Source organism: Dermacentor albipictus, chromosome 1, assembly GCF_038994185.2.
Source record: "Dermacentor albipictus isolate Rhodes 1998 colony chromosome 1, USDA_Dalb.pri_finalv2, whole genome shotgun sequence".
Classification (NCBI taxonomy): Eukaryota; Metazoa; Arthropoda; class Arachnida; order Ixodida; family Ixodidae; genus Dermacentor; species Dermacentor albipictus.
Genome location: NC_091821.1, coordinates 395,560,189 through 395,585,049, shown reverse-complemented (window position 1 = coordinate 395,585,049; position 24,861 = coordinate 395,560,189). Strand labels below are relative to the sequence as shown.

The 24,861-nt window shown below is 46.7% G+C and overlaps 1 protein-coding gene across 1 annotated transcript; it reads left to right on the top strand.

The window, feature by feature from the left end:
* Positions 1-14,560: 14,560 nt before the first annotated feature.
* On the top strand, positions 14,561-23,621 carry LOC139054662 (uncharacterized). Its single transcript, XM_070532057.1, has 2 exons — positions 14,561-15,697; positions 23,526-23,621. The coding sequence occupies exons 1-2, from the start codon at positions 14,672-14,674 to the stop codon at positions 23,586-23,588; spliced, it is 1,089 nt and encodes a 362-aa protein (XP_070388158.1). The 5' UTR covers positions 14,561-14,671; the 3' UTR covers positions 23,589-23,621.
* The last annotated feature ends 1,240 nt before the right edge of the window (positions 23,622-24,861 follow it).

Below are 24,861 nucleotides of genomic sequence, written 5' to 3'. Positions count from 1 at the left end.
AGCCATTTATCTATCTATTAGATAGATAGCCAACAAGCCATAGACGGGCTAGAAGGGTGCAGTCACGTCATGAGAAGTTGAACGGAATACGAAACTGTAAATTAGGGTCCGGGGTATGAAGGCATGTGCTTGTGAAGTCGGATGAATTCATTTGATCCAATGTTAGGTCACTCGCGAGCGCGGAAAACTTTATCACTGCGTCGGCTCTCGAAAGTGGAATGGCGACGCAGTTGACGCCGTCATGGACAGATCGGGCGGCTTCTGCCGCTTGATCAGTCCCCTGTATACCACAGTGACTAGGCAACCATTAAAATATTACATCACGTCCTTCGTCAACTACTCGATGGTCGACTTGTCCGATCTATGCTACGAGCTGCTGATAGGATCCATGACGTAGTGGGGAGAGTAAATTCTACTGGACCTGCCTTAGAACCACAGAAGATTGACCACGGATGGGATGGCTCATCCTGATTGAAATGAAGAGCCAAACGGACGGCTACCAGTTCAAAAGCTGTCGTTAGTTATGCGTGCGACGTTTTTGGCTGTACTTTGAGGGCTCTTTCTGGAAACACATCCACAGCAGCTGTGTATACCTGTAGGCATGACTGAGCCATCGGTGTAAGCATGTAGGCGGCCGCTGTGCACCTCATGTAAAGGTGTGGCCTGTGAGATGCATCCTACCCGCTCATCACCTCAAATGCGTGAAACACGTGAATCCTTAGAGACACGAAATGATATAGGCGCATCTAGTGGCTGGTTGAGCACTGGTCCTGCAGCATGATTCGTAAGGTATCAATGAAGTATAATTAGAGCAAAAGCTAGCTGACGTCCAGGAAACCATTGCTGTCGAACTTATGCTGCCATTCTTGAGGTAAACGCACACTTAGTGACATGTTGTGATGCACATCACGCTTTAAGAATGGCGTTAGAGTGCCCAAGAGCTATGCAGTAACAGTGTCATTGGTCGTCTGGAATACTGCCCAGTAGAGAGAACTTTACCGCTCTGAGACTCAGAGCGCAACGAGGCCAACCATGAAGAGAACGTTGCAAGAAAATTGCACAATGCTCAGCCCATCGCCTCTGATACGACAAACGGCAAGTACTGCTCTCTAATAAATGGAAACATTGCTATAAGTGTCACCATTGCCCAATAATAATGTGGTTCCTATAGGGTAAGCATACAAAAAGAGGTTTGTCAGGACGACGTATACTCTTGCTAAGGTATCTTCTGCAAAAAAAAAAATAGAAAGAAAGTAACGTTTGCGAGATGTGATTCAGGCTCTTCACCTTGTGCACTGATTTTTGCTTTGACGCTTATAGAGCGCTAGAAGCGGCTTCTTCTCATGGACTCTTTCAATATACATTACCTCCTGTACGTGCGAAGCCAAATGCACGGTTATTCTAGGCACGCTGCGTCGATCATTCCTTTGCTTGAAACATTATGAGCCCAAAAGATGTACTTCAGTATGAGAGTAAAGAAACAAATTATATTATCTAGACGAAACAACAAAACGACACGAAATTTTGCTGGTACAGTTATCCCACGCAAAGGCCCATACAAGAGCAGTTGCTTTTGTTGGTTGTGCCTTGTATCTGGCACCCCTTTGAACAACCGGTGGAACAGGCTCGGGGCATTAATCAAACGCTAATGCAAGGTTATGCGTAAGAAAGATGTCTCGGGCAAGTGGTACGTTCTGGATGCGATTTCAGTTCAACTTTGTGCGCGCAGGCTATTCTCTAAGACATGTCCCACTGGCCCTACTTCGCGTACCGACAATAAAGAAAAGTCTTTCAGCAAGTGCGACAACGTGACACACCTTGTAAATTTGGGTCACTCCAGGAATTCGCATGTCAGCTCTAATGCTGCCGAAGTTACGAGAAACGCGTCTGTCACGAAGCACAGGAACTGAAGGTGCGATGTAATACAATGCCCTAATATGTAGTAATATGTCAGGGTCGGCTTGAAATGCCGGGCTCCGCCGGTAAGGAAGAAATTTTGAAAAAGTGTGTCTGCGAAGGAAACCGTTCTAATTAAGGAAGGAGCAGTGCCAATTGTTTAGGCAAATTCTAGTTTTACGAAGTCGTTGTAATCGAAGACACTTCCTGCAGTTTCGACAACAGTGATGCCTTTCTCGCGATCCCTCACCCCTCACGCAGAATAATATCGCCATCCTCTAGTCGTCACCGCCATGAACCGATCTCCAGCGCAGTCATGCGGTGCAGTGAAAAAAAAGACATGTCAGAAAAATAAAGGCTTCCCTAACTTCCACTCAAGAGCCCGTAAACGTAACCGATGATCTTGTACTCCATCTGCTGGGCAAATCACAGCGGTTGAAGATTTCTTCGCAAAATATTTCGCCTTCTTGATCGTCAGTGACGTCTGTCTATGAACCCGTACTGCGTAGCGGCAAACCTTCCGCGGCTTGTCAATAACTTTCAATGGCGCAATATTATGTCCTAGCCACTGGTTTCCTTGAGCAGAAATAAAGAGAAAAATGTTACATTAGAGAAATAACGGAGGGGTGGCGGGAAGAGCGTGCCTCTGATTTCGAGCAGGAAAACAGCACAAAAGACATGACTCGAGGCAGTCATGTATAAAGTCTCGAGGAAATCATAAATTAGCCATCCCAAATACATACGCTTTCGCTGGTTACCTACTTCAGCGGTCACCGACTTTTGCTTCGTATGGTGGATCCGGACTTCGCCGCAGGGTCGGCAACGGGACCGATAACAGAATAGACGTAGAGGTTGACTTGCTAAATTTCCCCGCTTGTATTTGCGGATAGCATGCCGTCGCTATAACTACGCCGTCGTAGGTCTACTGTCGTTTTCTGGTGGTTATTGCAGAAGTAGAGTTAGCAATGTAGTCGGACTCAAACTAACGTGGGAGGCTACTTATTACCCGAGAGTGACATAGTCCATTTTGCCATTTGCCAGTGTCAGCCGCCCATCGATTGTCCTGGAAGGCAAACTCGTAAAAATTCTAGCCATAAAGTTGGAACTAAAGGAGCCAAATTTAACGTGTTCGTAGGTAGAACGCTGGCCGCCTTGCATGATTTCGATAATTGTGCAAGTTTTCGGTAAAAGCACAGCGCAGCACGATAGTCCCGAGCAAACGCACCACTTCTCACTCGCGGTAACGCGAAGAATGATTTTTTTTTTCAGGCAACGTTCTTTTCATAGGTTTCAAGCTTTCAAAGTTGAACCAACAGCTGAACAGAAATGAGTCTAGAATAAAGGAACTGAAAGCTAGCCAGAATGTGTTGTGAGACGTTCATGGAAATGAAATGACCATGATTTATACTGACCGAATTCAGCACACTGCTGGCGATTTGAGTAGGAATTACAACTTTAAATTGGCATTTAAAGCCTAGAAAACCAGTAAGGGGCGCGGCCTGGCGGTGAAATCTTGGTACTCCGAATGTAGTATGAGGTTACTGTACCGAAATAGGTTGTCATTAATAAGAAAGCATTATATGCCGCATTTCGCGAAAATCCGTTGGCGACGTGACCAAAAAATGGTACCAAAAATGGCCGACGGCAGAAAGTGTAAATACATGTCAAGGAATTCTCCGATTGATGTCAAGTTTCTCAGTGTCTTACAATATCCGGCATGGTGTCTTCCCTGAATGCTAGAGCTACCGCAACACTTTTAAATGCGTAGGCGTTGCTATGCCTACCCAATGATAAATTTCTCCGTATAAACTACTGTGACTCATACCCACGTAAGGCAGAGGCTACGAGCGCTGAGCAAAGTGGAGCACACAGTGCACACAGTCCTTGAAATCACCCCTACAGCGCACAGAACAGCGTACGTTTCAATAAAGAACAAGCTAAAAACAAGCATTCGAACCATCAGTAAAGCATCGCATAGCCCCTCGTCAAATGTAGTGGTGGTTTTGCAACAGCTTTGCTAAAATAACCCTAATTCACCTTACTTAACACTAAAGGGTGAAGTTCGACTCCTACCAAAAAATTGAGGGTTAAAGTGCCCTAATTAACTCCATCCAGTTAAGCTGATTTGAAAAGATGCCAACTCCGGCCTTTATAAATTTAGTGTTGCGTCCGTGGAAATAACCAAGTGAGCCGGAAATCGACTAAAATGATGTTGTTCTTGTTCGAACACTATAGTAAGGATTGGTGTTTCTCTTCTTCTCGCTAAACGCATGACGCAAACACACAGCAGCCTATTGGCCAATGAAATCTGTACACCTCTACAGATGCACTGAGGGCACACAATACCATAAAAATAAACAGGAAAACTTGGAAATTGTCGTAAATTATAGAGGACTATGTACTGCAAACTTTCTAGCCTACTGGAATTACGAACATATTGAAGAACATTGGCGAAAATGTTTTCAAAAGATAAAGTAGTACCACTACAACAAAAGAAAGCGCGAAAGCATCGTTCCAGCGCAAGCCCACGAACTCGCGCTGTTTTCAACCCGTGCGGCACTGCATAATGTTAGTGTACCTGAATCCGCTAGCAGCTGATAAGAAATGAAGGGTACCAGATGCTACCGGTTTGGTTGGAGTGCCTTTACATATGGCTCACACCCACTATGGGGAATAGGCAAAGAATCGGATAAGATAGAAAAAATAATCAGTGAAATAAAACTTTTTTTGTTCGGTTTCTACTTTTTCTTGACTCCTCAATACATTGATAAGGTTTCATGCAGCGAAAGCTGATTTCATATTCATTTGCAGCGTGCGTTTCTCCGAGCCTGCATCTACGATTCATTGAAGCGGGTATATACAGTGTGGCATCATTTTGAAACAAGTTGTTTGGCATAGCGATGTCCTATTCTCAGAGTATAACTGGCTAGATTATAGTGGTTCAGGCCGACCTCTCGGACTTTTTAAAGTTGTGAATTGATTTCTTTTGGCCCATTACACACGTTTGGAATCTGTTATTGCAGTTTTACAGAATGTGTTTTTAATGCATTACCGTTCTTAGACGCTGGACACTTTCCAGGGGCTTCGTGTGTATCTACGTTTGTATCTAAGCGTTTCCCACCTACTTATGTCACTGGGTAGCCGATGATTGAATGAGTAGCGCATCTCGGCTGCTTTGCTGAGGATCCGTCCGTGTCTAACGCCTTTTCCTTGTGTGTGCGTCCTTTACGTTTCTCTGGTACCCCCTTTTTTTCAAATTTCCTGAGGGAACAGCGTCGAAATCAACCACCGGGTCAACAACGGTCACTGAGTATATGATAAAGCGTACATACAAAGAGCTATTCAACGAACATCTTTCTCGCATGCATGGGTCACTGTAGATATGCGACAGAGTATATAGGTACCGCTGTTCGAAGAAAACTTTCCACGCCGTCTTCGCTAGCTTTGGTTATGTGCCACTCGGTATGTGCTGGTCTTAAGTGAACCGCTTTCATGCCGACTTCGGTCCCTGGATATGTGTGCCGCTCTTCGACGAACGTGTTTGATAACTTGGGTAACTAGTATGTGCCACTGAGAATGTGCCATGCTACAATGACAAAAAATATCCCTTAAGTTCCTCAGATGCTCAGCGGATGTCACAAGGGTTCCTTAAGGACAACAACCCGACGCTTTAGCAGAACGTGCCGCAGATTCCCTGGGCAGATGCCGCCTTAGTGAGCAGCACCGCGAATGCACTACGTGTGTGGTATTCTTCAGTGAACCTCACGTCAAGGTCACTAGGCATGTGCCAGTGGGTGTGCAGCAAGCGAGGGAACACTGCTCAAATTTCGCAGGCACCGGCGGGCCACGCTTCTCGACTCGCAGACCACGCGCGGACTTCACGACAGCGCCAATAGATGGCGCATCACATCCGGAAAGAAGCCCAAAAGAGGAGCACAGTTGCCACAGTAGGCGTTTCTGCACCCTCGCACGCACCGGCGCACCATGAATTTCGGAGGCCACGCGCAGGCTTCGGAGCGGAACCGCTAGATGGCGCCAAGTGTTCTTGGGGACTCGCGAAAGAGGAGTCCCGCTGCAGTACAGGCCTCACACATAACTCGTTTCGGCGGTGCCACTATGTGGAGTCGTTGTCGTTGGTTCAATGCTAAACGCATTAACTGCGACAGTCGTCGGGAGATGGGTTTTGCAGATTCTTTAATGTGTACTGGTTTACGGAACAGCACCTACCACAACTTTATCGCTAATACAGTTAAAGTTGCTCTGATCAAAGTGTCACGAATAATTATTGTCCCAAAACGCACTTGTTCTGTTACATGGGCTTATTATCTAAAAAAACATCTAGTGATTGCGTAGCGAAATTCACTTTTGTATAGCAGTTGCGATTTTCAGATATCGAAGTAACGTTGTGCGTTTTCCTTCTATTACGGTTAAACGTGCCACTGCACCCAACGACCGGGCCGTCATTTCAGATGTTAGTATTTGTTGATCGCGCCCACCTAACTTCCATTTCACCAACAAATACTGCAGGCATTGAAGTAATCTCAAGCACCTTTGCTTCTTGCCAATCATTTCACGATGGAGTACTTCACGCTATGTTGCTACATCAGTAAGTTTCATTGGCAACTCTCATTAACGTACGTCAAACGTGCACGTGCACACATACGTGCGTGCGTGCGTGGGCTCGAACGACGCCTGTGCGTGCATGTGGGCGTCTATATGGAATCGCAGTGTTTAATTTCTTGTTTCTAGACCACGTTTCTAAAGATCCAGAGTGTTTGATTCTGGATTGTATAGCATTTCTTCTTTCAGCCTTGTATGAATCTTATTTCTCATTAAAAATGCCCAGTCTTTGTTCTTACCAACCGATATGTTATGTGCGCACTATCTCTCCTGAAGTGTCCCTTTTCGTGTCTGCAGTGTTTCTTGCCAACAAAAACTAAATAAGTATATGTGAGAGACAGGTGAAGCTTACTGACTAGCTGCTCTGCGGAACTCCGTCTTTTAATTCTCCCCAAGTACGTTTACTCCCTCGGGTAAAAGCCGAGCGAGGCCGCCGGTTTCGGGTGGACACCCGGCGTGACGAGCTGAGCCCGAATCACCGTTGTCCAACGAACCGTGATTTGGAGTGGCCGAACTCCCGAGCGCTTCACGAAGCAGTAAAACCATGCCACTCGGAAAGCCTTCGGTGTCCGACGGGGCAAAACTTCGAGTATACGGCTGTCAATTTTTTTTTCTTCAACTTGCAGCTGTAAACGTGAAGTTTAACTAACCGTGCGCTTTCCACAATTGCGTTTCCGAGTGAAACGCAGCTCTGTCTTTGCGGAGGGAAGATATTTTCTCCCGTCAACCGAATACCGTAAAGAAGAACACGCCAGATAAGTTGTCACAAGTGTTTCTTCTTCTTTTCTTCTTTTGAGACATGCTCGTTGTAAATTCGTGCCGCAGCGTAGCAGAAGTAATGCCATCCAAATAAGCCACAAAAACGGAGTCTACCTGAAAGATCTGAGCTAACTCGTGCACAAAACAGAGCAGCTTCAGCTTGAAATAGACTTAATTCATTAACCATATACTGTCTCGGTACTGGAAGCGCGGAACGGAATAGCCAGTATTTTATTTCCTTCTAGGTCTCCAGTACCAAAATAGTAGCGTCAATGCAGCACATATACTTCCGACTAAATCTATATTAAAGCGAAGCTTTCTTTTCCTGCTTTCCCGGGTTTTGCGTTGCTGTCTATAGCTGTTGGCTTGGTCACTATCTTGGCCGATATAACTGTGGATCACAGGACGCCGAACTGTTAACGAGATAGCGAATTATGTTTAACGGAATTTTTAAATTGATTTTTTAATCCACTCAGTATTTACCGCTGTGTGTGTGTGTGTGTGCGCGTGTGTGTGCGCGTGTGTGTGCGCGTGTGTGCGCGTGTGTGTGCGCGTGTGTGCGTGTGTGTGCGCGTGTGTGCGCGTGTGTGCGTGTGTGTGCGCGTGTGTGCGTGCGTGTGTGCGTGCGTGTGTGTGTGCGTGTGTGTGTGTGTGTGTGTGTGTGTGTGTGTGTGTGTGTGTGTGTGTGTGTGTGTGTGTGTGTGTGTGTGTGTGTCTGTGTGTGTGTGTGTGTGTGTGCGCGCGCGCGCCCGTTTTTGACCAAACATCCAGAATGGACATGTCTGTTCTAGGATTTGCAAATTAAAACCCGAACACGTAATTCTGGCTCACAAATATCTCTAAAGCTCGTGCAAAGATCTGTTATTATATAACAATGGTGATTTGTGTTTGGCACATTCTGCGATTCAGTTTATTTTCTTTTATTTAGCCATCTGATATGTGACACAGGAGGTGTGCCCGTTCTCGGCCAATGCTCCAGAATGAGTATGTGCCACTGTGACACAAGAGGTACATTCTCCCTAAATGTTATTGATACGTGCCCTACCTTTCTGTTCATGCACCTGTCATCACCCTTCTTCCCTCAACAAGCATCATACATCGCTTTCGTCCTCGTAACATCTCTTCGCAGACGTCTCACACTGTACATCCGCCTGATTTTGCATTTGCCTTCCGCCATAACTTATTGTGAGCGACGAAATGCTGTAAGTGTGTTACCTTTGTGGGAGATAAACATTCTGCGAGATCACACACTGCATATTGTGAAAGTAAATAAAAATTTTACGAATCGTCATTACTTGTACATCATCCAAACGCCTCAGTAAAGGTTCACTTTGCATAGGTTGCAACACGTCTTGGATCTGAATTTTTTTTTGCTCCAGACTACTTGGTTGAGGTCGTTGTGGTAGCGTTAGGCTTATTTGACTGCAGCATAAACATAGCCTATTTTTCTACAATCTCACCATTTAATAAACAAGAACTTTGTTGGAGACATGTCGTTTTGTGTTCTGCCAGAATGAGAGAATAAAGTACAGGCACTATAAAGGAAAATATTTTAACTGTTATAAAGCTGTAAAAACATAAACTATTTCATGAAAAGTATGTCGATGCAGACGCCTTCATTCACATAAGTGAAGCTCAAAATGTACAATAAACTTCCTTCAACAAAGGGTTTGCGCACTTTCCTTGAATGTGTGAAAATGTCTGCAGTATTGTAATGCCCTGACTGTCATAACTATAGGTAAGTCTGTCATCACCTTGTACATTCTTCTGCTTGCCTACGGGATATAAGTGCATGTACTGTAAATGCATGACACAGTACGTATTTGCTCACTATTTTTCCATACTAAATGGCAAATGCGTCATTGTCCAGGACGTCTAACAACGTTGAAATGGCGAATGACAAGTTAGGTAAAGGAGGCACTGTTAGAGCTTCATCGTGATCCGAAACACAATAGCCCACAATCGATCACCATGATCAAAAACCAACTACAATCCGCCAAAAAGCCAAACCGAATGTTCGTGGAATTGGCATGTGCCGAGAGACCACTACGGTAGACTTACAGCTGTAGGCTTACAGCTGTAGGCTTAAGGTAGACTTACAGGCTGCAGGTTTATAGCGAATCATTGAGAAGCGTATACGCTGGGAACGGGGCCAGAAATCCTGGAATAACGTTGGCTTGATGGGCGCCACGCCACGACATCGACCACACCAGTACCATAGCTATCCCGTCGATTCGTAAACGTGCGGCATATCAGGAAGACGAACCCGTATAGATTAGAAATGCGGGGCAACGATCAACGTTCTGCACGTAGAGGGTAACTTAAATGGTGCTCCATGAACCGGAGTGATGCTACCAGTGTACGCTTTCGAATCAAAGCAGATGGTCGCCGGCACGCATTTCATTAAAGAAACAAATCAAATCCGTGTCTACCAGTTTAAACGAAGGCATGTGGAAACGCGAGCTCGAGAATCAAGGGACACGAATTAGCACCGCTTCTGTTGTTTACGGACTTACCAGAAAATTGCTTTCACGGTGTGAAAAAGCTCACGCGCACCAAACGGTTTCAGGCACCTTCGGGAATGCCTACGGCAGAGGTTATATAAAAGGTCGAGGTTTTGATGGCAAGGTCGTGGTTGAAAGCTTGATCGATTTTATTATTTCAGTGTGCCAAAGCAACACGCAGAAGCTATACGAGTGACGTCTTAATGGAGAGCTCCCGATTATCTTCTTTCTGCCGGGCAGTCCTTTAACGTTCCCATTGAGCCGCCTACAAGGTCGTTATATACGCCATCTGAAAACTGTGAGAATGAGGTCGCCGCGGCCTTGACTCCAGACCGCGACATCCTGTTTTGCAAAAGAACGCTGTATATAGCAGTAAGTATATACATGAAGGGAGCAAGGAACCTTACAGTTATTTTTTGGGCCTATATATCAAGACGAAGTCGTACGTCATCAGTGCGGGATTGCCTCGTCCAGGGAAAGAAATGTGTGTGATTGGAGGTTTGTATCCGGCAGCGCCCATAGGACCTCTCTTCTAGCGACCAACTATGAAACAAGGTCGTTCCATTATCGAAAGCATATATGTGCCTCTCGCTTAGCCCACAAATATGCGTCGAAGGATTTGGTTTAATCGTGGCTGAAGCGAGTGTACTAAGCGAGGGAGCAAATGAGTTACACCCTGCGCAGACATAAAAGTGAGACGTGCTGAGGCTTCTTCACGATGTTTTTAAGTTTACTTTGCGCACATATGCCTGCGCCGATGAACATTAAGTACCGCTCCATATTGGTCGCGACGCTGTTGAGTTGTGCAGTTTAACGTGCGAAAACAGCGATTTGATTTGAGGCACCATAGCGCTGGGCGGGGAGGGGGGGGGGAGCACTCAGAGGGGTTCAGTTTGACCACCAGGGTATTCTTCACGTGCTCCCGATACACGTGACAACGGGACACGGGCGTTTTCGCATTACGCCCCCGTCGAAATGCGGCCGCCGCCGCCGGGATTTGATCCAGCGACCTCGCGCTTAGCAGCGCAAAACCGTATAGCCGCTAAGCCACAGCGGCGGGTGGTCGCGACGCTATGAAATTGATGCAGGTCGTGGTTTCAGGACCGCTTTGTAATGCGATAGCTGGCAGCGGCTTGCAAAACTGTTGCATGCAGACAGCAAGAAGGCCAATAAAATGATGATTCGAGGCAAAAGAACGTGGCGCAGACCAGCCCGCAACGACAGTGGGCGGAATTCTCACATTATACTAATATGACAAACTTTTTTGAATGGCTCTCGCTTACTAAGCGGCATACGGGTTCTCTCGATCCATGAGACTGGTTCCATTTTTTTGTAGAGCCGAGCACAGTGCAGACAAGTGAATCGACCATGAACACATCCGTGTCACGGAAGATCACTGTCGTAGGTTGTCGTCGCCAGTGGTCACATGCAGAGGTAATTGCTACTCCAATTAAGGATTCGCCCCCAGGGGAGGTATTCTGTAAGAGTCCACCTAGTGGGCGTGTCCATTTCGTCTGCTGCTGAAGTGCTGATTGGCTGTGGCGCTTCGGCCCTGCGGACGCGCAGCTCTGCCCAGCCAATCAGAACTACAACTGGAGATGAAATGCAGATGTCCACTAGGTGGACGCTTACTAAATACCTCCCCAGACGGCCGAATAGCACGAACACAAGCTTGCCGCGGCAGCTCCGAGGAGTACGAAACCTTTTACCGCTGCGCCGGGCCTTGGGCTCGCATCGCCGGTGTTATAGACTGCTCCATGGCGTCCCCCGACAACTGGGAGACGCCTTTTGGCGACCCTCTACCACAGTACACGGAGTTGCAAATCTCCAAAGAACCGGAAGGCGCACCTGGAGAGCTAGGCCTAACCAACAGGCCCACCGCCATCACGAGCGCCATCGCTTCTCCGAGGACGTTGCTCGAGCCGCACAGCAACCCATTCATCCCGCTCTCGAACCTCGAGAACCTTCAGCGCATAGAAGGCAAGTTCAACGAACCTCCGTCTATCACTCGAATTATTTCAACAATGAAAAACGGTCAGGAACGATCCCGTGGCGCATATTTGTCAGCATCAGCGTCTATGCCAGTAACTAAAGCATCCTACGTGGCGTCTCTTCCGGACCCAGCTCGGAGCGTTCCCGAAAAGTGTGTACAGAACAGACAGGCAGTCAACGACCATGTTATGAGTATTCTGATCCTGAGGATTTCCCTCGAGACGCGTCAAGTGGGCAAGGTTTCAGCCGTTGACGCAATAAGCCCTGCAACACAGAGGGCAGTTTAAAACATAAATGCAGCCGTAGAGTGCCCGGCATTTAGAAGAGCGATGATTTTGGTCAAGTTGGACTACATTCATTTTTCTTGCACCATGTACTGGAAGGCACTAACTGACGAAACGAGCACCGGTTGTAAAGAGCACACGAAGTGGCGCGGGGCATTTGCGGCAGTGATATACAGGCAGTCACGGGACACGAATTGCGCTCCCCCGACATTTCATGTCCTCTTAACAGCCAGTGTTCGCTTTGTCCCTGTTAGTGTCTTCCAGTACCTATAACGCAAGAAAAATGAATAAGCGTCCCGCCTACCACCGCACTGTGATTCTTCAACCAAAATAGCCGTGCAGAATCATGGATGAACACCTTGTGCCGCATCGACAGGGTCATAAATAATCACATCCGAGCATTTATGGAGACCGAAGAGGAACTAGCACGTCCAGTGTTTCAAAGGCGATACCTGAACCGCAGTAATAAAATAGCTGTTGACACCGTTGAAATTCGAGTTCGGGATGCCGTTCTCACACTCGATTCTCTTCCAGTCAATGGATAGGCAGTCCCTTTCGAAGCGTACGAGGCCATGCGCAAGGGACAGATCAGAGGTATAATTCGCAACGCTGGTGACGTGACAGTCGCGCAACTAATGAACGATTTGCACTGCCACAAATGCAAAATTTTAAGCGCCCGGCGCTTAAAACGAAGGGCGATATAAAATCTGCATGGTGACAGGCAATGTAGAGCGACTCGCACGGCCCTAGCCCATGGTTACAGTATGCGGGGCTTCCTCGCCTCGTCTATGGCTGGAAATAAGAATCCTTCGCCTGGTGCGATCGTAGCTTATATGTCCAACACCTCAAAGCATATTCTGGTGATCATGCTGCGAGACTACTATAATTTCTGTGGGTTTTCATTGGTCTCTTCTGACATCGTAGATCTGACGTCAGGCATCAGCCTCGCCATTGGTCATGGGTCTATCGTTGCGACACTGCCGCATCCCTGTGGTGCAAAAAACTTACTAAAATGAATCGCGTGAGGTACGCATATTTGATCGGTACAATGCCGGACAAAAATAGGCAAAGAGAGCTGGCGGAAAAACTTGCGACGATGATTCACGATGATTCACGATGATTCACTGCAGATTCAACATGAGCGTATGCGAGACGCACGGCATTTAGCTGGTACCAAACGAAGTATTACAAAACAGCACACGTATATAATGTAACTCTAACCACACTGTCCCTCTCGAACATGAATTCAATGAAGCTAAGTGCCCTGAGAATCATGCCCTACCTTGAATACTGCCTTCATGTTAAAAGTGAGTACCCCCCCCCACCCCTCATCTCCCTTCCGATGCAATATACTTATCGAGGACGAATTTTCCAGAAACAGGAACCTGAAATACTCTGAATTTGTTCACTCCTTTCGAATCGGCAAGCATAACCGAATTACATGCAAAAGAAGAGTGAGCGCTAAAAGAAAGAAGCTTCTCTACGCCTTAAAGTGAGCGAGTCACTAATCACTCCAGTTAACCACACGACCTGTCAGAAGGTCAACAAGTTTTGTCTTCTTGTTACGATTGCGTGCTTGTCTGTTTTTTTCTCAGATTACCGCAGGTTCATCTCATAGTTTTTTTACAAGCGCCGCATGAAGAAAAAAAAAAAGCTTGGCAAATTGTGTGATCAACGATAATCTTGGGCGACCAAATTGTCTGCGATACAAACCAAAAGTTGAAAGTAATTTAGTTATAATAGAACGGCTACTTTAAAAGAACTAATCAGTAAGTGGTGATAAGCCTAACGCAGTCGCCCTGCGTTGAACACGGTCTTCTTAGCCGACGTATTGCAGTTTTCAGTGTTTCACTTCAAGTTACGCTGTAACAACACCGATCCTTTCAACGTCGTATAGCAGCGTACTGTACATTGGAGATACCTCATATCTGGTCCCACTTCGCGCGCTTACCAATCAATCTTAAGTCATGCATAGTCTCGAATATAAGGTCGTCTTGAGCCCTGTACAAAGGACTTTAATTTCCGGCATCTTGCCACGCCGTATCAGATCAAACGCTGTGAGTAAGGTTATGAAAGAACCAGCAAACACGAAGTAATAAAAGCTCCGCAATACGAGACGACAAGTTTTCTGAAGAGCTTTTTCTAATGATTAGTTAAAGAGGCGAAGAATAAAAGAGCAATGTTATACAGGCGGAAGTTCCTCATAAAAAGAATAATTAGCAGCTCATTGGGTGAACACGCCATCTCAGCTATTTATACTGATCTCATGATTCTAAGAGAAGTAAGCGACAACTTATTGCTCCCATTTAGTGAGATAACCTTAGAAAGCTTAATAAACTGGCTAAAGTTATCGTGCAAGCCTTTATTTCTCCTAGTCGGAGAAGGGCGAGAAGAAGACGACGGTGCGAGCGGTCGCATGTTGCCTCTGCTCCTGCATTTTTTCGTTTTGTGCCTACCCAATCGCTTCAAGAGCCTGATTTCCTGTCTGGACCTATGTGAGTGTTATCGGCACTTCTTGACAGTTCCTTTAGCAACTCCGACGTCCCTTACGCGAGCCGCAGCCCTTTTTAGGGCTCTCGGCTGACCGTCTCGCTGCTGGGCCTAGCTCCGCCTAGCATGGGCGCAGGAACGGAGCGCGATGGCACGCGCACCTGGCGCGAGATCCACGATAACCTCTCGAAACAGCGTCAGCATCCTTCGCCACCAGCATACCCCACAGTGGCTCATAGGACTCAATCAAGAGCAGAACCGAAGCCCCCGCCGCTGCCGCGCAGCGATTATAAAATCATCCTAAGAGTTCGTGGGGGCCTCAACTGCGCTGGAATCCATGCATGCATCCTCAGACAAGTCATCCTCAAGGCTGCGGGGCTCCCCATCACCGACCGCACCAGTTCTGACCAAATTCGTGTCAACACCATCAACAATACCGTTCTAATCAGCACACCAGACATGGAACGTGCAGATCTCTACCACAACATCCAGAGTCTGCAATTCAATGGTAACCCTTACGAAGTCGCCACACATGTGGCTGATCCCATCGATACCTGCAGAGGATGCATTCACTTGCCCCCAGATTACTCAGAAGATGGCATCGCCTCAACCCTCCGCAGATGCAACGCAACATTGATTATTGGGGGAGCACGACGCCTGGGCAATACTGAAACCATCATGGTCATATTCCAAGGCAAGATCATCCCTTTCTACGTCAACTACGACGGCTGTTCACTTCGATGCCGCCCCTTCAGGCAGAAGGTAGAAGCCTGCACCCGATGCCGCGGGATTGGTCATCGCCAGGACGTCTGCACTAGTGCCACCGACACACTCTGCCCCAAGTGTGGAATGAAAGACGCACCCATGGATCATGAATGTGACCCGATATGTGTTGTGTGCAACGGAAACCATCAAACCGGCTCCTCACTGTGCAAACAAAGGTTCAAACCACGCCCTACACGTCCCAGGCATAAACAAGACACTTCACCCACCAACCGAACTCCCAGTCTCGACCGCACTCGTGACTCAAGCCGGCGAAGAAGTCGCAGCAAAAGCAAGGACCGCGGGCCTGGCTACGCAACCCAAGACGTCGCCTGGCCTGCTCTATCATCAAGCCCTACTCTCGCCAACTCCTCGCGCAACCCACCCCAGGTAAGCTGGGCTAAGGTAGCCTCTTCCAGCTGCTCCTCAAACCAGACTGCTAATAATGAATCCCTCCTTGAAGAAAATACAATTCTAAAAGCCGAAATTCAAAGACTTAAATTAGAACTCCAATCTCGTCACCCCTCTACTTCAACCTCTGAAGCCCCTCTCTCTAACACGACCCTTTCGACTCATCATCCATCAGCCCTACCTGAAACCTCTTCCCACCGCCCCATGGACACTAGCCCTTCCACTGAACGGGAACCGCTTCACCCTCCCCCGAACAAACGTAAAACTCCGAGCACTCCGCGATCAGAGGACACCCTGGACGAGACAATCTTAAATTATAACGACAGGCTAACCACTTTGGAGACTAAATTTCATAATATACTCACTGCAATTGAAAAAATCAATACAGATTACACATCCAGGAATGAAAAGCTCGACAAATTTATTGAATTCGTACAAGCACACATCCAACAAACTACAAGTTGGATAGCTGGAGTCACCGCGAATCACCCTAACATAGTTGCACCTACTCGATCCGCCTCCCCACTAGCTCCGCTTAACAATGGCCAATAACCCGACCCGCTCCGAGTTTGAAGTGTGGCAGTGGAACTGTAGGGGGTTTCGAAAAAAGAAAGCACACCTCCAGCAGTTTCTAGCCTCCTCTTCTAATCTCCCAGCTGTCATTGCGCTTCAGGAAACTCACGGACTAATCAGCTTTCCAGGTTATAATGTTTATCAGAACAATAAGGTCTCCCGGCCCGATACGGCAATTCTTATGCAAAAGCACCTCACTGCCAATCACTCCCAATTCGACAGCGTCGATATAGAGCACGATTTTCTAGAAATTATTCCTCGCAAAAATAATGCACCTGGCCTTTACATTCTCAATATCTATAGCCGTCCACAAGACAAACATCACCGCTTTGACTCCCTTTTCGCTCAAGCTATTGCCGCTGCCACCCACCACCCCCTCCTAATCCTTGGAGATTTCAACGCACCCAACCATTTGTGGGGTCACTCCGTTTCTACTCCTAAGGGCAGAGCCCTATGGATCCACATACAAGACCACAGACTCACATTACATAACGACATCGATGCGCCAACCAGGCTAGGCAATAGCGTAGCTAAGGACACCTCCCCCGATCTTACGCTTACACACAGAATCCAACACGTCACATGGCACAACTCACAAGTTAACCTCGGTAGCGACCATTACATCATTACCATCACACTACAATTCAAACACAAACCCTTTGCACCCAAACGCCTCAGCCTTACCAATTGGGACAATTTTCGAGAGGCCCGCCAGATATCAGCTCCCACAAACATTCAAGACATTTCAGAATGGGTTCAGCAACTACACTCAGACGCCCAGACGCACACTACCACTCTGCCCCCCGAAACCGCTCTCACTACGGTTGATTCCAAGCTTCTACACATGTGGGAAGCCAAAGAGTCTCTTCTCAAACGGTGGAAGAGGCAACGGTTCAACCGAAAACTAAGACTCAGAATTGCCAAATTAGACCTTCAGATCCAGGAGTACGCCACACAACTGGCCTGCCAGCAGTGGGGCCAGGTATGTGAAAGCATGCATGACAACCTCGATAACAAGCGCACATGGCAACTCTTGCGACACTTATTAGACCCTACCACATCGCGCACACGCCACAACCATAGCATAAACGAACTGCTACATGCACACAAAAACAATCTCAACGGATTCTTCGATGACCTCCGCCATAAACATCTGCCTCCCGCTCAGAAGTATGACATGCCAAAATATACTGGCGAACCCAACGAGCTACTTAGCGCCGCTATCACGGAAGCAGAGGTTCGCCATGCCCTCGCCACCCTGCGCACAATGTCAGCACCAGGCCCCGACCTTATTAACAATAAAATACTCCGCAATCTAGACGACAACTCTGTCACAGCCATCACGGCGTACTTCAATCACTGCTTTGACACAGGCACCCTCCCTAGTTCGTGGAAAGATGCCAGGGTAATTTTTATCCCAAAGCCAAACAAACCACTCAACATTTCTAATCTCAGGCCTATATCACTAACCTCTTGTCTAGGTAAAACACTCGAACACGTCATCCTCAACCGACTTAGTAAATACATGGAGGACAACAATCTTTATCCATCAGAAATGGTAGGTTTTCGAAAATCTCTGTCATGCCAAGATATCATGCTTCGAATGAAGCATGACATCATTACACCTAATAGCAGTCTAGATACGCAGGCAATTCTCAGTCTGGACGTCCACGGAGCTTTCAATAACGTTTCACATTCCGCCATCCTCCGAGAGCTTAATCTCATTGGGATTGGCGGAAAGACATATGACTACATATCTACCTTCCTATCCAACCGTACCGCAACGATACACATAGGCACAGAGCAATCCCTTTCATACGCTTTAGGTAGCTACGGCACGCCCCAAGGCTCAGTGCTGTCCCCTTTTCTTTTTAATCTTTCTATGATGCCGATGGCGCAAGCATTGCGGTCTATTCCCGATCTCAAGTTTTCACTCTACGCCGATGACATCACTCTTTGGATGACTGGCGGTTCCGATGGAGAGATTCAAGACACTCTACAGGCCGCAGCAGACGCCGTCGTGGCTCATGCCGGGGCTATGAATCTCACATGCTCCCCTCAAAAATCCGAGCTGCTACTTCTGCCATCCCACCGGGGGTCCGGAAAACACATGTCTAGTATAGAGGTCATCCTAAACCACATCCCCGTTACTAGAGTGGACAGGCTCCGGGTGCTTGGCTTACACATTCAAAGCAACCGGCTCAACACATATACCCTACATACACTCCACACTACAGTCGATCACACCCTGCGCCTTCTAGGGCGAGTCTCCAATAAACATGGCGGACTAAAGGAGGCCGAACTTCTCCGCTTGATTCAGGCCTTCGTTATCAGTAAGATTACATTCGCAACACCATATCTACATTTCCTTAAATCAGAATCAGATAAGATCGACACTCTTTTACGCAAAATATATAAATTCGCTCTGGGAGTCCCCATACGTACCTCCACCGATAGGCTAATGCTTACTGGAACTTTCAACACACTTACTGAACTCACAGAAGCCCACCTCACATCCCAATATAGCAGACTTTCTAACACCGCAACAGGTCGACACATTCTACAAACCCTTTCTCTCACTCCGGCACCCATCATCAAGACTAAATACACCATTCCACATCACATACACGAGAACCTCTGCATCCCCCCACTTCCTAAAAACATGCACCCTGAGCATCACAAACAGCGCAGGAGGCAACGAGCAAAGGCTCTCCAAAAACAATTCGCCACCTCTAAAGACGTGCTCTATGTCGATACCGCCGAATATGGGAACAGAAATCATTACGCAATATCAGTCATAAACTCTCACGGCCAGGTCGCTGCGGCCGCTTCCATTCCTGGCTCTTCCTCGGAGGAGGCGGAGGAAGCTACCCACCCTGGCCCTCACAATTCCAAATTCATCAGTTATCGTTAGCGACTCCAAAGCAGCCATACATAACTTCGGAGCGGGTAGGGTCTCTAAGCCAGCCCTTTCTCTCCTCTTGGCCCATCCTTTACACCAAACTGTGGCATTAATCTGGACTCCCGCGCATGCGGGCCTTGCCGGAAACGAGGCGGCTCATGCCAGTGCCCGAGGATTTACTGTCCGGGCTCAGGCATCAGATGTGTCGGACCTCGCCACGGAGGAGGCACCGTTTACAGCGCGGGATCGACTTATTACTTACCACGACATCTGCACCCACTACCGATTAGACCGCTTAACCTTTCCGCCACTCATGGGCAAATCCCCGCGTAGGTGTGAAGTTCTGTGGCGACAGCTGCAGACTCGCACCTTTCCGTCCCCTTACCTCCTCCACCGCATTCATCCCGCCATTTACCTTTCTCCCTCTTGTAAATTCTGTGTCTCTCCCAAAGCAGACTTAAACCACATCATGGGGGGTGCCCTAAGCACCCCCTTCCCCCTTTCCTCAAGCAGTTAATATCTAGTGAAGAGCAGTGGGAGGCTGCCTTGCGCAGCTCCAGGCCCGATCTTCAGGAGGCCATCCTGGAGTGGGCTGAGAGGATAAAGGAGGCCTACTTCAAGTAGTTCCTCCCCAACCCTCTATTCCATTGCCCCCTTCCCTTTAAAGAGGGATAAATAAAGTTTTTCATCATCATCATCCTAGTCGGAGCAAAAAGTTAGCAAAATCTTATGAAGCATATTTGGTGCGAGAAAAGCGTCTTCAAGCTGGGGTTAAAGTTGTTTCGAAGTTAGTGCTTTCGCATGGGTGGCAGACTGTACGGCTCAGCGCTTACTAGTTATGCCCATACGTTGCGGACTCTTATTCGAACATGCAATATGGCTCATCTCTGGTTTGGGAGAAGATAATTCAAAGCGGGACGTCTCGACTGTGTTTCCCCCTTTCTCTTCACTTCGCTTTTGATAACCGTAAAAGCGGTAAGCGCGATTTATTATTCCGCACACAGGAGAGCCTTTCCCCTGTGTATGAAAGGGCGGAAAATTCTCTAAAGACTCGTCTAAACAAGTATGCGTACTTTCTTTTCTTTCTTCACCAGAGCTAACCATTTTCTTTCATTTCACTGTGTTCCCACCAGACAACTCTCCACGAAACGGAAAGCTTTAAAAATTGAAAATGTTTTTCGGAAGGCTCTATGCAATGTTAAGCTGGTGGCACGGGGATTCTTATTCACCCGCTAATTAAGAGATGCTTTACGTTCTGCTCACACTAAGCATGAAGACAGAGAGGAGCGCTTGTTTTCTTCTTTCACTGCGATAACAATTAGATGGACGCTCCAGGCGCATTCTTGCCGTCGGCGTCGGCGTCGTCGTGATGCACCGCACAAAGTCCAAGGGCGATAACGCCGTCGCCGCGCGCTGTGTGATGTACGCGCGAGTGAAAGCACACGAGGGAAGCCGATGATCGTGGCTCAATCTAGCGCGCACGAAGGAGAAAGCGGAGAGCAAATCGCCGTGGAGCGTGCACGCTGCCACAAAAAAAAAAAAAAATTGGATCGGTCGCTTCTGAATCCCCTCTGCAACGCAACGAGACGCACTTGGCCCTATAGTGTATGTTAAAAAGTTTGCATAATTGATATTACTTAATTAGCTAATTAAGCGGAATATAAGAAATACTGTAAAGAACGTGACATGACGGAACACCAGATGTCGTCAATTTCCGTCAGCTGCAGTTAACCACCTTTCTATAATATATATATATATATATATATATATATATATATATATATATATATATATATATATATATATATATATATATATATATATATATATACATATATAGGCACCGCTGATATTCGTAAGTTTACTGCGTCGTCAAACAAATAAAACAATAAATAATTACTTTGATGATTTCTATCTGGGAGGTTGGACCGCGTCTCTCAATCGCATTGCAAGTCTTCAAATGCGATATAGCGCGTAATATACAATGGCATGTAAATTTAATGGTGGTGAAGAGCAATATGTGTTGCGACTGCAGGTGAGGTGATTGCAGTTATGTACTGTAGATAACTAAAATTGCTAATACCTTCGCAAACGAAGGCACGCGTTTCTCAAGACAATTGCTTTCAGCTGCTCAAAAATGAATATGAATAGCTGGAGCAACGATTCGTTCAACGAATAATACCTATATAAGCAAAACTGTTGGAACTAAACCGTATACGCAAGTTGGGAGTGGTGTTCATATACTATATCTTCGTGCCGACTGGGTTCTCGTTAGGATCCGAGGAACCACTATATGAAAGAGGATGAAAAAGAACAAGAAAAAAAATATTGTACGTATTAGGCGGGTAAATTTCGCTTCGCTCCTCTCTCCTCTCTGTCTTTACGCTTAGCATGAGCAAAACGTGAAGCATCTCTTAATTAGCGAGTGAATAAGAACCCCGTGGCACGAACTTAAGATTGCGTAGAGCTTTCTGAAAAACATTTCCATTTTTCAAAGCCTCCCGTTCCGTTCCTGGCGAAAATACAATGAAATGAAAGAAAGTGCCTAGCTCTACAGAAACAAGAAGAGAAAGTACGCAGGCTTTCTCAGACGACTCTTTAGGGACCAGTTCGCCCACTCATACACCGTGGAAAGGCTTTCCTGTTCGCGAAATAATAAAATGACGCCTACCGTTTCTACGGTTATGAAAAGCGAAGTTTATAGAAAGGGGGAGAAAAGTCGAGATGTCCCACTCTGAATTATCTTCTCCCAAACCAGACATGAGGCATATTGCATATTCGAACAAGAGACCGCAACGTATACGCATAAATAGTCGGCGCTGCGCCGTACAGTCTGCCACCCATGCGAAAGCACCAACTCCGAAACAACTTTAACTACAGCTTGAAGACTCTTTTCTCGCACTAAATCTGCTTCATAAGATTTTCCTAACCTCTTGCTCCGACTAGGAGAAATAAAGGCTAGCACGATAACTTTAGCCCATTTATTAAGCTTTCTAACGTTATCTCACTAAATGGAAGCAATAAGTTGTCGCTCACCTCTCTTGGAATCATGAGATCCGTATAAGCAGCTGAGGTTGTGTGTTCACCCAATAAACTGCTTATTATTATTCTTATGAGGAACTTCCACCTGTCTAACATTGCTCTCTTATTCTTCGCTTCTTTAGCTAATCATTAGAAAAAGCTCTTCAGAAAACGTGTTGTCTCGTATTTCGGAGCTTCTAATATTACTTCGTGTTTGCTGGTACTTTCATAACCTTACTCACAGCGTTTGATCTGATACGGCGTGGCAAGATGCCGGAAATTAGAGTCCTTTGTACAGGGCTCAAGACGACCTTAGTTGTTATATTCGACAACGTGCATGGCTTAAGATTGGTAAGCTCGCGAAGCGGAGACCGATAAGAAGTATCTCCAATGTACAGTATACGCTGCTATACCACGTTGAAAGGAGCATCGTTGTTCCAGCCTAACTCAAAGGGAAGCACTGAAAACTGCAATACGGCAGCTAGGAAGACCGTGTTCAATACACGGCGGCTGCGTTAGGCTTCTCGCCCCTTACTCACTTGTTTTCTACGTACCCGTTCTCTAATAACTCAATTACTTGCAGCTTCCGGTTTGTATCGCAGACAATTTTTTCGCCCAAGATTATCGTTGATCACACAATTTGCTAAGCTTTCCTTTTCTGTTCATGTGGCGCTTGTAAAAGAGCGATGAGCTGAACCTGCGGTAATTTGAGAAAGAACAGACAAGAATGCAAGCTTAATAAGAAGACAAGACTTGTTCACCTTCTCACAGGCCGAGTGGTTAACTGGAATGATTAGTGACTGCTCACTTTAAGGCGTAGAGAAGGTTGTTTCTTTAGAGCTCACGCTTCTTTTGCATATAACTCAGTTAGTCTTTCCTATTCGAAAAGAGTGAACAAACGCAGAGTATTTAAGGCCTCTGAATCTGTAAAATTCGTCTTTTACAGCTATATTGCGTCGGAAGAGAGGGGAGGGGGGGGGGGGTGTTCACATTTAGCATGAAGGCAGTATGCGCTCTTTGCATTCAAGCTAAAGTATGATTCTCGGGTGAATTTAGCTCCATTGAATTCATGTTCGGGAGGACAGTGTGCTTGGGGTTACATTACATACGTGTGCTGTTTTGTAATAAATTCGTTTGGTGCTAGTTAAATGCCCCTCCTCACGCATACGCTGGCCATACATCTTCAGTGTAGCATAACGTTCGTGCATCATCATTGTAATTTTTTCGCCAGCTCCCTTTGTCCGATTACCATTTTGTCCGGCGTTGTAGCGATCAAATACGCGCACCTCACAAGGTTCATCTCGTTTGCAGGTTTTTTTTTTGCACCACAGGGATGCAGCAGTGTTGCAGCCATATAGACCTGGCCGATGGTGAGGCTGATGCCCGATGTCAGGTGTATGATGCCGGAAGAGACCAACGAAGGGCCGCATAAATAGTGTCACTCTCGCTGCACGGTTGCCAGATCACGCTTTAAGATGGTGGGCATATAAGCGGCCATCGCACCCTTATCCTATAGGATAAGGGCTCTCTCCAGCTGTAGACGAGGCGAGGGAGCCTCGCACGCTGTAACCGAGGGCTAGGCTCGTCCGAGACGCACTGGGTGTGCTGTCACGAGGCAGATTTTGTATCGCCCTTCGTTGCACGTTATTTGCCCATATGAAATCTGTTCACTTTATGCGAATAGTGCACTCGCATCGATCTTTTCTACATAGGAGCTGCGGAGCTCCGGGAAGCGTCAGCCTGAATTTACTATCATAGTGCACAACAATCTAATCCACCCGCAGTCTCTTATAATACATTGTAAACGTCGTTTGAAACGAAACTCACCCGTCTAGACCAGTAAATTACATTTATACCAGTGCACCTCTCAGCGTAAGATATTCCGTGTAAAATGTACTCATGTTTTTCTACAACTGTCACTTGGTCCCGGAGGACAAGCTTGCTCCTTTACTAATGCATTGCCTAGCTTGTACGCAGGTTTAACTTAAACAGCGTGAATATGGGCAAACTGCCATAAATGTTCGAATATCAAATGACAAATAACGTGTTTTGTTCTTTCGCATTCTTTTTGACAACAGCAAAGCAGAGCATGAATAAAAGCGCATGGGCTGAAGCTAACCGCGACGTGCTAGTTATAAATTCAGTTCAACGGCCGGGACATTGTTTAAGCCCTAATATAAAGAAAATTTTTAATTATGAACTCGACTCAGCGGCTAACATTTACAGCTGCTCAGCGTGGTGGAATAAAAGCCAACTCTAGGTCATGCAGAGTCGACTAGGAGCATTGTAGACATTAGGAAAATGGCGATTCTGCGAAAAGGTTTTGCCAAAGACGCCACATCCCCGATGGGTCTCGGTGGTCGCGAACGGCGCCTTCCGTTGAGGCTTTCCTTCACCGACCGAAATGCGACCGATCTCTGAAGGCCCATACGTTTCGCGTCGTGCATCACAGGCATATAAGCAGTAAATAAGTTTATAAGTATGATAAGGAGTGATGAGAGGTTGAATTGGTCTCATCACATTCGGTAATGGCTAGACTCGGATGTATGAGGTGATAAAGAGCGATAAGGGCTTATAATGGTCGGAGCAATTCTCATAAGGACCGATAAGGGTCGATAAAGGTCGGATCAAGCCTGGTAATGTTGAT